The following is a 15,138-nucleotide window of genomic DNA, read 5'->3' as shown; positions in this document are numbered from 1 at the left end:
GGTTGGGGGTTTTGATAGTTTATGGTTGGTAGGGGTTTTGGTGGGTTTTGGGTTGTTGGTGTGTGTTTGGTTTTTGTGTGTTTCGATTGTTTGTGGGTTTTTTTTTTTTTTTTTATTTTTTTTATTCGGATTTGTGGTGTTTTTTGTTCCAGGTTGGATTTTCATTTGCAGTGGATATTGTGTGGGGTCTCATTTGTTTGTCGTGTGTATTATTTAATCCTTGTGGTGTTGGTTTTGATGCCAAAAGTGTTTTTTTTTTTTGTATTGTTTTGTGCCTTTTATTGTCCTTTTTTTTCCTGTATCTTTATGGGGGTGGGGGACCTTGGTAGGTCGGTTTGTGCGTAATTTGCTGTTTCTGTGTGCCTGCTTGTTTGATTGTATATTATATTTGTATATATTGTTTGATTTGTTGCCTCTTGTATGCTTCGTTAGGGGGTCAGTGCGTCGTTATACTATCTGTGTGCGTCATACGGTTTTTATTAGTTTTTTTTTGTTGATATCTTAAGTTTGTATTATAGGTCATGGATGTTTATATTTATGATTTTTGGGTTCCGGTCTATGCATACGAGTGTCCCACTGTGTGCGTGGGATATAAACTGGTGGCATTTTTACGTTGTTTTGTGGTGCTTGGTTAATATTGGGGTTTTAGGTAATGTATGTTTATGATTAGGTTGTTTGTGTTCCGGTCTATGCGTACATGTGTCTCATTGTGTGCGTGATAAGTAACGGGGGGTGAGTGGTATGGGCCTTTTTGAAATTGTGTTCATGGTCTGTGCTTATAAGTTTAACACTGCATGCACGTATGGTATTCTGGTTAGTGGGAAGTTGGGGCGCTGCATTGTTGGATGTTTTTGTGTCCTTTATAAAGTTTCAAATGCTGGGTTCCCGGTATATGCGTACATGTCCATTGCGGTGTGCATTTGTATGCATTTGGTTTTTTTTTTTCCATTTTTTTTTGTGTCTTGCGTATAATTTTTGCTGCCTCCCTAGGTGATTTTGTGGAGGAGCCTGTAGGTGTTGCTGTTGGGGAGCAAGAAGTTGTTGGCGATGGCGGGGTACCTGTGATGCCGCCTGAAGTTGCCCAATTGCCGCCGCAGCCCGCACAACCAATTGTGGATGCCGAAGTCTCGCCCGAGATCCCCGATCAAGTTGATGAGACACTTTTTCCCCCTCTGAAGATTCGTGCTACTCCAACGCATCTAGTTAAGCCGATGAAGAGGTTTACTGCGTGCCAAAAGAAGGCGGTCGTGGAGATGGGTTTAGGGGATTTACTGAATCTGCAAGTCCGGGACATCCCGAAGTCATTGGCCAGATGGTTGCTTGTCAATTTCGACCCCAAGGATATGTGTTTGCGTCTTGAGGATGGGGCTGTGGTAAAGGTCACGGAGGGTGATGTTCATTCCATCTTGGGACTGCCGGCTGGCGAGACTGTGATTTATAAAAGGGCGAAAGATGACGTCAGCGACTCTTTGAAGGATTGGCGGTCGCAGTTTGACAAGACAAATCATGATGTTACTCTGCCGATGATTGCTACGGAGTTGAAGGGAAAGCTTGAGGGTGATGTTTGGTTTCGGAGGCACTTCGCTATGCTCGCTATTAGTACGTTGGCGGGCCCTATGATGAATGGTTACGCTAATCAGCGTGTGTACCACCATTTTGAGGATGTTGAGCAGATTAGAAACCTAAATTGGTGTAAGCTTGTGATTGAGTGTTTGGTTGAGAGTCACGAGAAAAGGCTTGTGAAGCAGAATCAGCCCTTTACCGGTCCTTATTTGTTTATGTTGGTACGAATTATTTATGTTTGTTATTTTTTGGTATTCGGTTTCCCATTCTTGTTGATGCTTTTTAATTCTTGTGTGTGTGTGGTTTCCAGTTGTTTTATGTGGATAGGGTCGTCCATGGGGAGAGAGTTGTGCCCCGGGCGATGCCAGCTTCGCGAGGATAGACTACACGTCTTCTTAAGGAAAGGCAACTTGCTGAGTTCAGGGATGGCGGTTTTGGACGTGGTCAGGTGGTTGGGGCATACATTCCGGATCCTGTTGCTCCAGTTAAGGTATTTTTTTCAATTTCTAATTATATTTGTGTTGTTGGGGGTTGGTTCTCAGTTCTGGTCTGTGCGTGGGTGCATTAGTAGTGTGTGCATCTTTTTGTGGTAGTCCATCATGATGTTAGTGAATTCGGTTTAGGGTTAATTTGTTTGGTTGATGGTCTATGCGTATTTTGTAATCGGTTTGTGTGTGAATTCTTCTTGTCTACTTTCCATTACGGCGTTATTTGTGTTTGCATTATCAACACTTTTAGTTTGTATATTGTGTTCTGCGTATCTGTGATTAACTCTGTGCATATCCTGTTGTGCGAAGTTGAGCTATGTATTGGATTTCATGTTTTTTATTTTTTTGCGTTAAAGGCAACTCCTATACTGCTAGTGCTGTTATGTGCATGAATATTATGGGGTTGTTGCGTTCAAACGTGTTTTTATTTTTTTGATTCTGATTTTTGTTCGAATTCGTGGCAAACCATGTATGCTTTATTTTGTTGTTGGGAGTGTGGGGGTGTCAAGAATTTCCTTTTATTTTTTCTATTTTCTCTGTTAATGACGTAATACAATTTGGTGTAGACTGTTGATGAGCTTTTAGCCGACAAGACTGGTATGGTTGTTGGGGCGTTGGATGATTTGATGCAGTTTATGGAGCAACACAATGATCGTGCTGCGCAGTCGGAAGCTGTTTCGAGGGTTGTTGCTGGTGCACGGAGATTCTTGCTATTGGCTGATCGTGCTGGAGAGTCTGGCGGGGATCCTCCTGTTGAGGCTAGAGCTGGGGGTGCTTTCAGTGATGATGAGATGTGGAGGGACCCTGAGAATTTGGATGCTATTGATGCCTGTGACGTAGCTGCTCAGCAGGAGAAAGCTGTTGGAATTGTGCCCCCCTCTAGTTCAGTCATGGACCAGCAACAGTCGACTGTACGTTCTGCAGAGGCGGTAGTTGAGAGTGGGGATGGTGATGGTATTGATGTTGAGGTCCCGCAAGAGGTGCAGGCTGTTGTGGAGACCCCTGTAGCAGTTCGTAAGGTTGGTCGTTCGCGTAGGAAAGCTAGGCGTCTTTAGGTTCTTTGTGGTGACTATCTATGAACTTTTTTTTGGATGTCTTTCGCCACTAACCCGTTTTTGTATTTTGTTATCATTGTGTTGTGGCATGCACGGGGGTGGTTGTATGTGACGTTGGTGGTAACTCTATGTACTTTTGGTTTGTACATTATGTATGCACAGTCCTAGACTTCGGTTAACTATTTTAATGCTTTGATCTTTTCCATTTTCAGTGACCAGCTCGATATTCATTGCGTCTTTTATTTAGTTATACACATGATTTTGTTTGTATGACTTTTTACTTGCATTCGATAGGGTATGTCAGATATTCCTTCGTTCAGTCTTGGCTTGTCTCAGGATTTGCCTAGTGGTGGTTTGTCTCAGTATTTGCCTAGTGGTGGCTTGTCTCAGGAGTTGCCTTCCGAATGTTGGGAGGTCGTCGATGCAATTGTTTGGGAATATAACGCACGTACACCTGACGTAGTGCGGCGGGGCTGTTCATCAGCTCCATGTGCTGCGGTAAGTGCGGTTTGTACTCTACGGTAGTTAACTATTTTTCCTGTGTTTTTTTTTTCTTAAAGAATGGTCTAACGTGTTTTGGGCCTGGGGTTTTGACGTGTTTACTCTGGGTGCGTTTTCCTTTTTAGCTATGTGCGTATCACTTGTTCTGTCCATTTTTGTTTATTCACTGTCTCTGGTTGGGTCTGTGCGACTTTTCTGCTGGACATGTATTACCATGCTTGTTTCTTTGTTTTGTTCATTGTTGTGTGCATTTTTAAGTTTTTTTTTTATACAAAATTATTCTATATGTAGGGATGAGGAATTATTTTATTATGGTGGTCGGTCGGCACAGAGGGCAGAATTTGTTTCTCTGTTGGAAGGTAATGAGGTGATGGTTGGTATACTGAATGCTTGGACTGCTGTTTTGACTTATAGGGAAAGGATGAAGGCTGTTGGTTCACCTTCCAGATTCTTTGCGTCACCGACTACTACGGTTCTGCTCTATTCCTCGGTAGTATATGTTTGTATGAATGCTTTGGTTCTTATTTTAGCTTTTGGTTATTTGAATGTAGTTGTACACTGTTGTTGATCTTTCGGCGCCACACTCACGTCGGTTGCAGTGGTTTACGGATAGTATGGAGGCTGAGTTGGACTTTTCTTCATATACGGCATGGGATCAGTTTGACATGGTTATTGCGTTGCCTGTCTTTTTTGATATAATGTGCATTGTCTTTGCCTGTTTTATTTAATGTTCCCTTTGTCCTTTTGTTGCAGTTTCTGTTTCCTATCCTACAAAAGGGTCACTACTATGTCATTGTCGTGGATCTCAGGCGCATGCGGTTTGATGTAGTTGATAATTCATCGGTTGGTAATCTTTCGCTAGATAAATATGACCACGTCCCCACGGTGCTGGTATGTTTGGGTCAATACTTTTAGATTCATATGTGTTCGTGTATGCTTGCTTAACTTGTTGTCATTCTTGCAGCACGATTTGCTTACCGTTTTCATTGAAGATGTTGGGGTAACTGAGTTGTTTATGAAGGTCACAGAGTTAATTCCGCGTAGGGTTCGATTCTCATGGCGTGATGCGACAAACACAATTGATTGTGGTGTGTGTGCCATGCGTCACATGGAGTGTTGTATTGGCAAATCATATGCTTCATGGGACTGTGGTCTTCGGAGGCGCGATGCGCGTGCGGTGCAAGCTCTACGTGTCCGGTTCGTGTATGATATCTTGATGTTTGAAGGCAACACTCATCGCCACTCAAATGTTAACTGTGTTATGCGATCCATTGCAGTGGTCCGTGGCAGGCCATAATTTTATTCGGATGTTTTTTAACATTGTCAACCACATTTAATAATGTTATTTCTGCTCTTTCTTTCCCATAGAGATTTTGTTTGTTTCTGTTTTGCACGGCAACATTGCGTTTTACACTTGTAACCCGAATTTAAATAATAGTATGTGGTTTCTGTTTTGTCCCTTCCATTTTTTAATGTTTGTTCTTTCATGGTGGTCAGACAGGGTCTAGCTTTAGTTCAAATAAGCTAGTCACACACTTTACAACCGGTATGCTATTCAAATTATCTAGTTGTTTACCTTCTTTGCGCATGTTGTGGGTTCAATTTGCGTGTCTGTGCGTAATGGTCGCTCACTAAGTGCGTGTCATGGTTACGGTCCGTGCGTATTTGTGGCTCATCATTACGGTTTGTGCGTCATGGTAATAATTTCTGATCCATGTTTGCCTTTATACATTTCTGAGCTGGTGTCTACTCTTATCGCTTTATTTGCCTTTAATAATTTTTTTTTTTTTGAAAATTATTTGCCTTTAATAATTTAGTTTTCCCAATATATCTTCTACGCTTACATTGTTCAATTCGTATAATCGACTAATAACTATATTGTGTCAAGACATCTTCTAAGCTTAAATTGTTCGATAATAACATCAAATTATTCCCGTGTCCATTTTTCTAGACACAGTACTACCCTTGTGCGTCGTCTCGTAATGGTTTGTGCGTCATAGAAATAAGTTATTCGTCTTAATATATCTTCTACGCTTAAATTGTTCAATACTAATAATCTACTAATAACTCTATAATGTCAAGACATCTTCTAAGCGTTAATTGTTCGATAATAATACCATATTATCCCCGTTTCCATTTCTTTCGACGCAGTACTGCCCCTGTGCGTCGTCTATTATCGATCTGTGCGTAGGTTTGTAGGTATGTCTACTATCACCTCAACTCACGTGTAAACTGTATTTTTTACGCTTGAGCTGTATACTGGTTCTCGCACATGCATGCTGTATTTTTTTTTTTTAAAAAAAACCACAATGTAATCGTAAGAATTAAATACATGATCTAGTTGTCCAAATATAATAGTTCGCATTAAATAGTAACGATATGACTATTTTTCCCAACTTTATTTTTGTGGACAGCTCCTACTATTGTGGCTGGTTGCTAGTCAACAGGTCTTGCATGTTCGTTTCTTCTTACTTTGCTCCTTCATTGCTATCTCTTTAGCAGTCCTCATTCGTTTTCCTGACCCTTTGTTGCTTGAAATGGGTGGTGGGTGCACATTGACTTCCTCAGGTTGTGGGACGCCGCAGTATGACTCCATAATCACTTGTTTGCCTTTATCTGGACCCCCTCGTTCTCCCCCGCTCTCGGACCATGTCGCTTCGAAATCCTCTAGTGTTTTTCGAATCGGCTCCAACTTCGAACTGTCTCCTTGTGCTAGACCTAGACATCTGTATAACAAATTAATTATGGTGTTTTCTTCGTTATTGTTGGTTGAAGAAGTCCTAGCATGTTGCAGACTATCATTCCCCACTCCATTTGTGTTTTTTAATGTTGTTTTTGTCCATCGGGGGTTGATATGTTGGGGAGGTGTGTGCTCGATCCGTTCGTAGATTAGCACCGCATAAGCATGACTGCACAACAAACCAATCCGTGTGTACATTCGGCAAGTGCAAGTTGTTGTGTTTGTCCCATTCTCTACTATGACCGTGAATCTCTTGTTATATTCATCCTCAACCACGTACGTGCCTATTGGGCCATCATGCTTGACAGAACGCACTCGACAATCAAAACATCCGGCGCATATATTCTCTTGTACCTCGTAAAACACAGTTAATGTGTACTGTGCCGCTGCATCTTGCTCTATTCGCAGTTGCGTTTTGAACAAGGGTGTTTGTGCGTTGCAAGACCCACTTAGATCCGCCTCTGTGATCCGTTGCTTTCTAATTGTACTCTCTAGCCGGATGAAAAATTCCGAAAGACACATGTGTTTGTTTGTGTTGGTTCGGAAAATTCTATTTTCTGCTTCAGACCGGGATGTTGTACGGAGTAGTCCGCCCATAAACACGTCTTCAAAACACGCAGGCACCCATTTCTCACGCTCGTCGTACATACGATTCAGCCATGCATTTCCTTGTAATTCGTACTTTTCAATTACTCCTTTCCATGCAACTTCGAAATATTCGGAAGTCGCGCTGTCATTCCACACTACATCATTTAGTTCCCTTCGGAACTCTTCGTTTCGTGCCATCTCTGCGCTCACCTTATCACTCACCTTCGTCATTATGTGCCACATGCAATAACGGTGTCGGGTCTCCGGAAATTCTTTTGCAATTGCTACCTTCATTGCCGGGTCTTGATCGGTTACTGTAATACGCGGTATGCTGCCCATTGCGTTCTTGAAGTGCCTCAGCGCCCAACAATACGAGTCCACATCTTCCCTAGCAATTAGTGCTGCGGCAAATGTCACGCATTTTTTGTGGTTGTCTACGCTCGCGCAATTTGATTGATTTATTTCTTCCCTTTTTACATATGGAGGAAGAAAACTTACATTTAGAGGATGGTAAACACACGATTCCTTTATCCCCCCTTACCTTTCATGATAAAGTGGCTCCTGTGAATGGGACAAACACGAGATTGTACCTGTCACACCAGAAAACTAGTTACTTCTCATGCATATACTGTCCAGTTTTGATGGTCACGTACGTGCCCATGCATGTGGTAGACACTTGTTCGCTCACGCCTCAACTCACGCACGCACAGCAGAATGCTATTCACCCTATACCGCTCCATGTACATTTTAAACAAATTCACACAGAATTTTACTTTAATTTTTTGCCGTTCTGTTAAGTCGCCATGCATTATCTACCCTCTAATACGCTCACTATATAACTCACGCACGCATAGCGGACTGTTTTTCCCCCATCACCCTCCCCGTTGATTTTTAAATAAGGCTTGCAAAACTCTGTATCAACCTCAACGTTTACACATATAATACGATTGCAATTTTAGTTTTTAGTTTCCGGAATTGCGTACCTGTTTGTTTTGTACGTTGCATCGAACGATACGACATCTCCGAACGCACAGAATTTTTGTCGTGCTACTCCGTCTGCCCAAAACACACGTGCCAATTGATCTTTTTCATTTGCTTCGTATTCGAAGTACATGTCACTGTAGTCAGATTTGATATCAAGGTATTTTGATATTACCATTTGTGCGTCTCTACCTTGCATGTATGCCAACACCTCCCTTCGGTAATTCTTGAAATCCTGCTGCATGCAACCCACATTCTCAACTCCACCAACCATCTCTGCGTATATGTCAAAGCTCTTACTGGCACCGACATTAACCTTAGAGCAATTCGTTATGAATTGTTGATGACCAACATCTAGTTTCCTATTCACTTTCAAGAAAGGCTTGTAACTCTCCTCGCACAAACAGTGCGTGTGTGCCTCTTCGAATGTCGTCACAACATACCTTCCCGCCTTGTCTCGTTTGAATACAATCCTAGCCATGCACCCAACTCTTGTTGACGGCCGGCGGCATCTGGCCTTGGTTGGTGCATCACTAACAGCCGGCTCTGTGTTTTTGGTTTCCTTAAAACCTTCACGTGAACAAACCATCTTTTTCCTCAAAATGGCCCCATACCTGTTCTTCTTGTCCGAACTTTGACGCACATCAAAGCCAGCTATAGATGCATACTTCATGTAGAATTCAATACCGTCATCTAAGTTTTTAAACATTTGACCTTGTGTCGGCTTAATGTTGGGGTCGCATTCTGTTAACCAAGTCTCATTGCCGCCTGGTGATACGTCCATAACACACTCTCGCTGCCCGGCATCATCTTCCATGGGTAGTGAACGTGACAAACAACATACATTAGTAAACTGGTAGTATGTTCACGAACCACTGTTAGCCCAATATGCACCAACTACTTGTGTACCACGCACACGTCACAATATTCTGAAATCATGGTGGTCCTCACTGTTACGAAGACAACCACACGCACACACCTGCAACTACGTGTTAGTTGGTGTCAAAGTGCACAGCCACAGTTTCAATATAAGTGTCAGTGGCCCACACTCCTAACTCTGTCATTTTCTATTCTCACGCACACACTGCGATACCTAACCCGCACACAACCAGCACACCATCCGCATACAATGTTCTTAAATACGTCGCCTAACACTCCCAAATTATTTTCCATCCGCCCAACAACAATTATATATCAAACTAATTAACATGCATAAACGCACATACCAATTAACGAAGTCGCACATACCTTTGCTGCCTGAAGCAATGTCTACAGTCTCCGCCGGTTACTATGCACTCTCACACTTCCTCACGCGTTTCATCTTTTACCCGGCATATGCACATTTATATTACCTATAATATCTTCCCTAATATCATGCTTAAGATTCCATTAATATAATGTCCATAATTAAACAACTAAATACAATTACATTATGATCCTTGTGATTTCTAAATCTCCTTAATTTCTTACAAAATCTCATCTAATCTTGACCATTCATGGAAATGTAATCAATGGATATAAAGAGTTCTCATGTGCCCATGTGAAATGGGGTGTGCACCGGATTCGAAGCATATATATATATATATATATATATATATATATATATATATATATATATATATATGGGTAGACATCAGGTGAGACATGCCATCTAGATGAGAAATAGGACTTAATCTTGACCTTAGGATCTAACAAATTATTGGCTAAGATTGGTTGGGAAGATTTAAATTAGATAGTGTAAAAAGGCGCTGGTTTTTTATTGTAACAGGCATTCAAAGGGCAAAGGTGTAATTGTGTGTGCAATGTCAGTACGAGAACATAGGAAACCCTTGACTTTCGCTCTGCCCACTCCGTATACTTCGTACGCTTGAACCCCAATCGCCGCGACGAATCCAATTTCCAGACGGCGTTGAGCTTGGCTGACTCCGGCGAAAAATGTTTGGTTCTAGACGGCGTGAAAGGCGGCAGCGTGCAGCGAAGACCCGAACAGAAAGCAGAGGTAATTTTTTTTGTTCTTCGTTTAATATTAGAGGCGTGCAATTGCCGGATGTAAAACCCCAACCGAGGCTACGGTTCCGGCGCGACTGAATGTCTGAGCCGCTTCGGGTTACCGGCGCATGTTGATGGTTTATTAGGGATTAGGCACTAGATTTGTAGCCCACAGTGCACATAGAAGGACATTTAAATGCACACTGGATGAAGTATATGTAAATTTTGTATATGTAAATATTTGTTCAAAAAACAGTGTGCCACATGCTTATTATGTTGTGTGCACGTAGAAAGAAATTGGCGTCTAGAATTAGTTAACCCCCCATGCACAGCGCTCACAACTAAAGTGCACACTGTGTAGAACACATATGCAGTTGCACACTGTGTAGAACATATATGCACTGGTTTTAGCCCACAGTGCACAAAATAGGGCATTTAAATGCACGCTAGATGACGTGAATGTGAATGTCTGTTCAATAGTCATTGTGCCACATGGTTGGTATGTTATGTGCACATAGGAAGAAAGTGGGTTGCAGCGGTAGTCATCCCACATGCACAGTGCTCACACTAAGGTGCACACTGTGCAGAACACAGATGCACACCAGCCCACTACGTGCTTGTACATGGTATATATACCAGATTAATTTGGAGATTTGGAAAATGATAGGATTATTACCTTGCACAGAGTAAAATTGGTGTTTTAACAAGTGGTTTTTAGTAAACATTTTTGCAGCCATTTGAGGATCAGGTTAGTGAGGCGATGACGTGAATATGAATGACCATCGACCTTCGAACATCAAGCGTGCAATTAAGTTCCAAGATGATCTATTCCGCTGTTATGTGACACAGGAAAACTGACAAGAGGAGTTACTGTGGACCATGGTGTCCATTGATTTTATTTTGCTACTACACGCACTCATTCCCATATTGAAGTAGATATTGTTTTGTAATATTTTTGTGGAAACATTTAGTTCGCGTTACTCAACATAATAACTGGGGATGATTAAATTTGTCGTGAAACATGGATGAGTAGTAGTGCACAGTTATTTTATAAACTCAAACATATTGTTGTGGTGAACAAGCAGAATGGCTGGCATCACTAACATAGCCGGACTACACTTAAACTAATTAACATGCACACCACAGAATAAATACGTGCACACACTAATATTCCCTCCAAGGTATCAGTTTTTAATTCACAAGTGAATAACTAAAGATATAGAGTTGCAATTGAATCCATCAATTTTGTAGTGGACCAAAACTCCAAGCAACGAGCAGTGTAGACAACAAAAATTTAAGAAAAAGAATAGAATGTACTACACTCTAGTGCACAGCCAAGTCCAGACTCCAAACTAACATGCACACACACCATTTAGTTCGTGCACACATTGCCTCAAGTAGGTGCACACGCGTCCTTTCATCTAAAAATTCCCATATTAAACACCATAGAGGTAACCCAAATCAGACAAACCCACTACCCAGCAACAAGGAAAAAAGTTACCCAATGTCCACCTCAAATGTGTCAAAACGGCACACGGTGATATAGGAGGTGCACACGCCCACATACTGTATATGGGATGCATTTAATTTAATATGCTCACCTAGACTACACTGGGTGCACACACTTGACAATTCATCCGTATGCTAATAGCTCTCAAACATATACTAGTAACCAGATTAAATTATGTAGATTAAACGTACATACATAAAAATGAATAATTTAATAGTTTCAAGAAATTTCTCAATGGAAATTTAAAGAAGAAGAACTACGCTTTGGCTTTAGGGGGGCAATTGCAGCTATCACGACCATCATATTTCTGTCAAGTCTTGCACTCTCGGGTTGAGTTCGCAGCCTTTCCTGCAGCAAACTCTTTTGACGATTTGAACCACTTCCCACAACCCTTATTCTTAGCAACGGTTGGTGGGTGGACAACAATATCAGGAGACGTGAGCACACCACCAAACGCCCGAGCAACACTTGACTTACCTCCCCTCACCTATTTTTTGAATCCGTGCTACGACGAACATCGAACGCAACTGTACAAGCATAGCAGATATAGAACTCAACACCATCATCCAACCTGCGAAACCTCTAACCAACAAATGGCTTGCTAGCATTGTCACAAATCGGCACCCAATACTTCATTTTCCCTGGAGAAATATCCATGACACACCCCGCGAATATCATTTGCAGAATCTCCACTAACACAAAACGATGCTGCCACATGGTGAAGAGAAAATTTTAAAGACAGCCACTAAGCAATAATTTCTAGAACAATAGAAACACACAATAGCAGTGTGCACATAAGTCATATGGTCTGTGCACTGACTTTCAAACATAGAATAACAAACAAAGAAGTCAAAAATGCACAGAAATGATCCAAAATTAGAAGAAAAAAATGCCACAACCTGGAGATTACACGTCAAATTATTACGCTCCAAGACTTCCCTACAAACAACCTTTGACATAAATAAAAAAATAAAAAAAAAAAAACTAAAAAAAAAAAAACTAAGGGTAATAGAATATGGTAGGACGCATGAGCAGACATGCACACGTTAGAATACATACATTCCCACACTGGCGGGATAATAAAAATCACTACAACATGAAGATGAACGAGAAAACGAGCACTGTAAACAACTTGAAACCACCAATGTTAATAACTAAACGATTGCGAACAACAAACACACTCCCACGCCCCACACCATAATATCAGTATGATCCAGTACAAAAAACCCAAAAAAAACGTAGGAAAACATACCTTCATTAACACATTTCATGCTTCAGCAAAGGAGAGGGATGGCGTGCTGCTTCGGCAAGGAGAAGAGGCTGGCGTTTGACGATGGTAGACACTACGTTCATCAATGACGAAAACCAGAAAAACCAATCCTACTAAAATTAAAACCCCTAAAATCAAGCATAATATATGGATAGAATTCCATTCTAAAAATAAATCAAACGGACAATTACATTAAAACCCCTAATAATTAATATTAAGCAAATAAGGAAGTAAAAAAGAAATCATCTCAGCCATCAAAAAATCAAAGATGGACGCTCCAAAACAATTCTTAGTTCTCACCTAAATAGGTTGTCTCATTTGATTACAAATCATATATATATATATATATATATATATATATACTAAACTTAATAAAAAATAAAAATTTTAATATAACAAATGTTGGGCCAATCTACAATTATATATATATTTTTTTAATTTCTGGGCCAAACCTATCTCATTGCTGCAGCCCATTTTTCCAAAGTCCATTCACAATTTTGGAGGGAAAGCTAAGATTTTGCTTTATTATATATAATAATAATAATAATAATAATAATAATAATAATAATAATAATAATAATAACTAGTATTTGAACCCGTGCGATGCACGGTATAATAATATGATGAGAACAATTATCTATCAATAGTGTATTATAGACAGAGATGTAATTATAAAATACAAAATACAATTGGGCATATGCACTTTAACTATAATAAAATAAAACTAACGTTTATCAAAATAGTTTAAAAATTATTAAATACTTCTTTATATACAACATTTGTAGTTTAAAAATTTTTTATCCATGCATCGCATTGGTTTCTTAAGATGATTTATAACATTTTCAAATTTGTATTTATTTTATAAAAACCAAATATCAGAATTTAGATTTTCAAAACTATACTTTATTATTGATTAGTGACCATATATTTATCTAAATATAATTTAAAATTTTACAAAAATTAATTCAATACTTCAACGAATTAAAAAAAAAAAAAAAAAAACCTTAATACATGAAATAAATTAACCCAACAGGGTAGCTCAAGTGGCAAATGAGCTCTCTTTGTGGGGGAGAATTTTGGGATAACTCGGGTGCGTCCCACAAGTGATGATTCCCTTTGGGCCAGCTTCTGTGCCTCCCGGAGCGAACTGGGTGGACCTGGACCTTTAGACGGACAGAGAATGACCCGGATCACAATGTGTGGTTTACATCGAAAAAAATGAAATAAATTTTTAAAAAATCAAAACAAACCAAAAAAATGAACAAAAACACATATCAAAAAAATATAAGATGATTTATAACATTATCAATTCTGTATTACTTTTTATAAAAAAAAAAAAAAACAAATATTGATTTTTCATTCAAAAATATACTTTAGTATTGATTAATATCCATATACTCACCAAAATTTAATTTAAAATTTTACAAAATATTAATTTAATACTTCAGCGAACTAAAAAAAAAAAAAAAACTGCCTAATACATGAAATAAATTTTTAAAAATTACAAAACAACTTTTATATTAAAATTCATTTCAAAAAAATAATAAATAAACTGCACAAATAAAAATAAATTACAAAACAAAATAATTACTAATTATTACAAATTAATAACAATAATATCTCAACAAATTATTTCCAAAAATAAAACTAAAAATATAATATTCGCTAATAACATTTCCATATCCAAATCTTATAAAACGTAACATATACTAAAAACAATATATATATATATATATATATATATATATATATATATATATATATATATATATAAACTAAACCAGCCCAAATAGCCCAACTAACCCATCCGTATATATAAATATATTTACTCATACCCGACCCAAACCATACACAGATATAACCAAAACCCCTCAAATTAGAAACCAAATTCCCCTCCCCTTTTCCCGTACATTCCTCGTCACTCCGCCTGAACAGCTAAGCTCACCGGAAATGGAAATCGTGCCAAATCACTAACAACAACCTACAATCGAAGCTCTAACAGGCCCAAAATAGTGCAAATATTGTCGCAATTCCGTCATTTCTATCTCTCAAACCAAAAACACGGCAGATCCAAACTCTGCTACCACACAGTTTACCGGAGAAAGAAGATTATCAACGGCGGCGAAAGAAAGAACCTACCGTATCAGGTAATTTTTATTTCATTCTTCAATCTACGCATCTTTTTGTACATATCTTCACACAAACCCTAATTTTTTTTTTCTCAATACACAGTGTAGATAAAAACACAGTGAAACTATCTGCAAAAACACTCCAAGATTATGCAGCACAACACAAATTGGAAGAGAAAGCAACAAACCAACAAAGATAAGTATCTGACTCGCATTTTCCTGTGTATTTAGCGAAAATATGTAACATCAGCAGCTATAATTTGTATATGATGTTTAGGTTTTTTGAATTTGATGGTTTTTAGGGCATGCATGTATATTTATCTT

At 39.3% G+C, this 15,138-nt stretch overlaps 2 protein-coding genes across 2 annotated transcripts; both read right to left on the bottom strand.

Moving 5' to 3' along the window:
- Positions 1-6,047: 6,047 nt before the first annotated feature.
- LOC109155874 (protein FAR-RED IMPAIRED RESPONSE 1-like) lies at positions 6,048-7,274 on the bottom strand. Its single transcript, XM_019303557.1, has one exon. The coding sequence runs from the start codon at positions 7,272-7,274 to the stop codon at positions 6,048-6,050; it is 1,227 nt and encodes a 408-aa protein (XP_019159102.1).
- A 205-nt stretch (positions 7,275-7,479) lies between these two features.
- On the bottom strand, positions 7,480-8,733 carry LOC109155864 (protein FAR1-RELATED SEQUENCE 5-like). Its single transcript, XM_019303545.1, has 2 exons — positions 7,919-8,733; positions 7,480-7,525 (listed from the first exon to the last, which is right to left on the bottom strand). Exons 1-2 carry the CDS (start codon positions 8,731-8,733, stop codon positions 7,480-7,482), a joined length of 861 nt encoding a protein of 286 aa, XP_019159090.1.
- Positions 8,734-15,138: the final 6,405 nt, after the last annotated feature.

This window comes from Ipomoea nil, unplaced genomic scaffold (genome assembly GCF_001879475.1).
Source record: "Ipomoea nil cultivar Tokyo-kokei standard unplaced genomic scaffold, Asagao_1.1 scaffold0276, whole genome shotgun sequence".
In the NCBI taxonomy this organism is placed as follows: Eukaryota; Viridiplantae; Streptophyta; class Magnoliopsida; order Solanales; family Convolvulaceae; genus Ipomoea; species Ipomoea nil.
The sequence above is the reverse complement of the archived record's forward strand: the minus strand, read 5'-3'. Positions and strand labels throughout refer to the sequence as shown.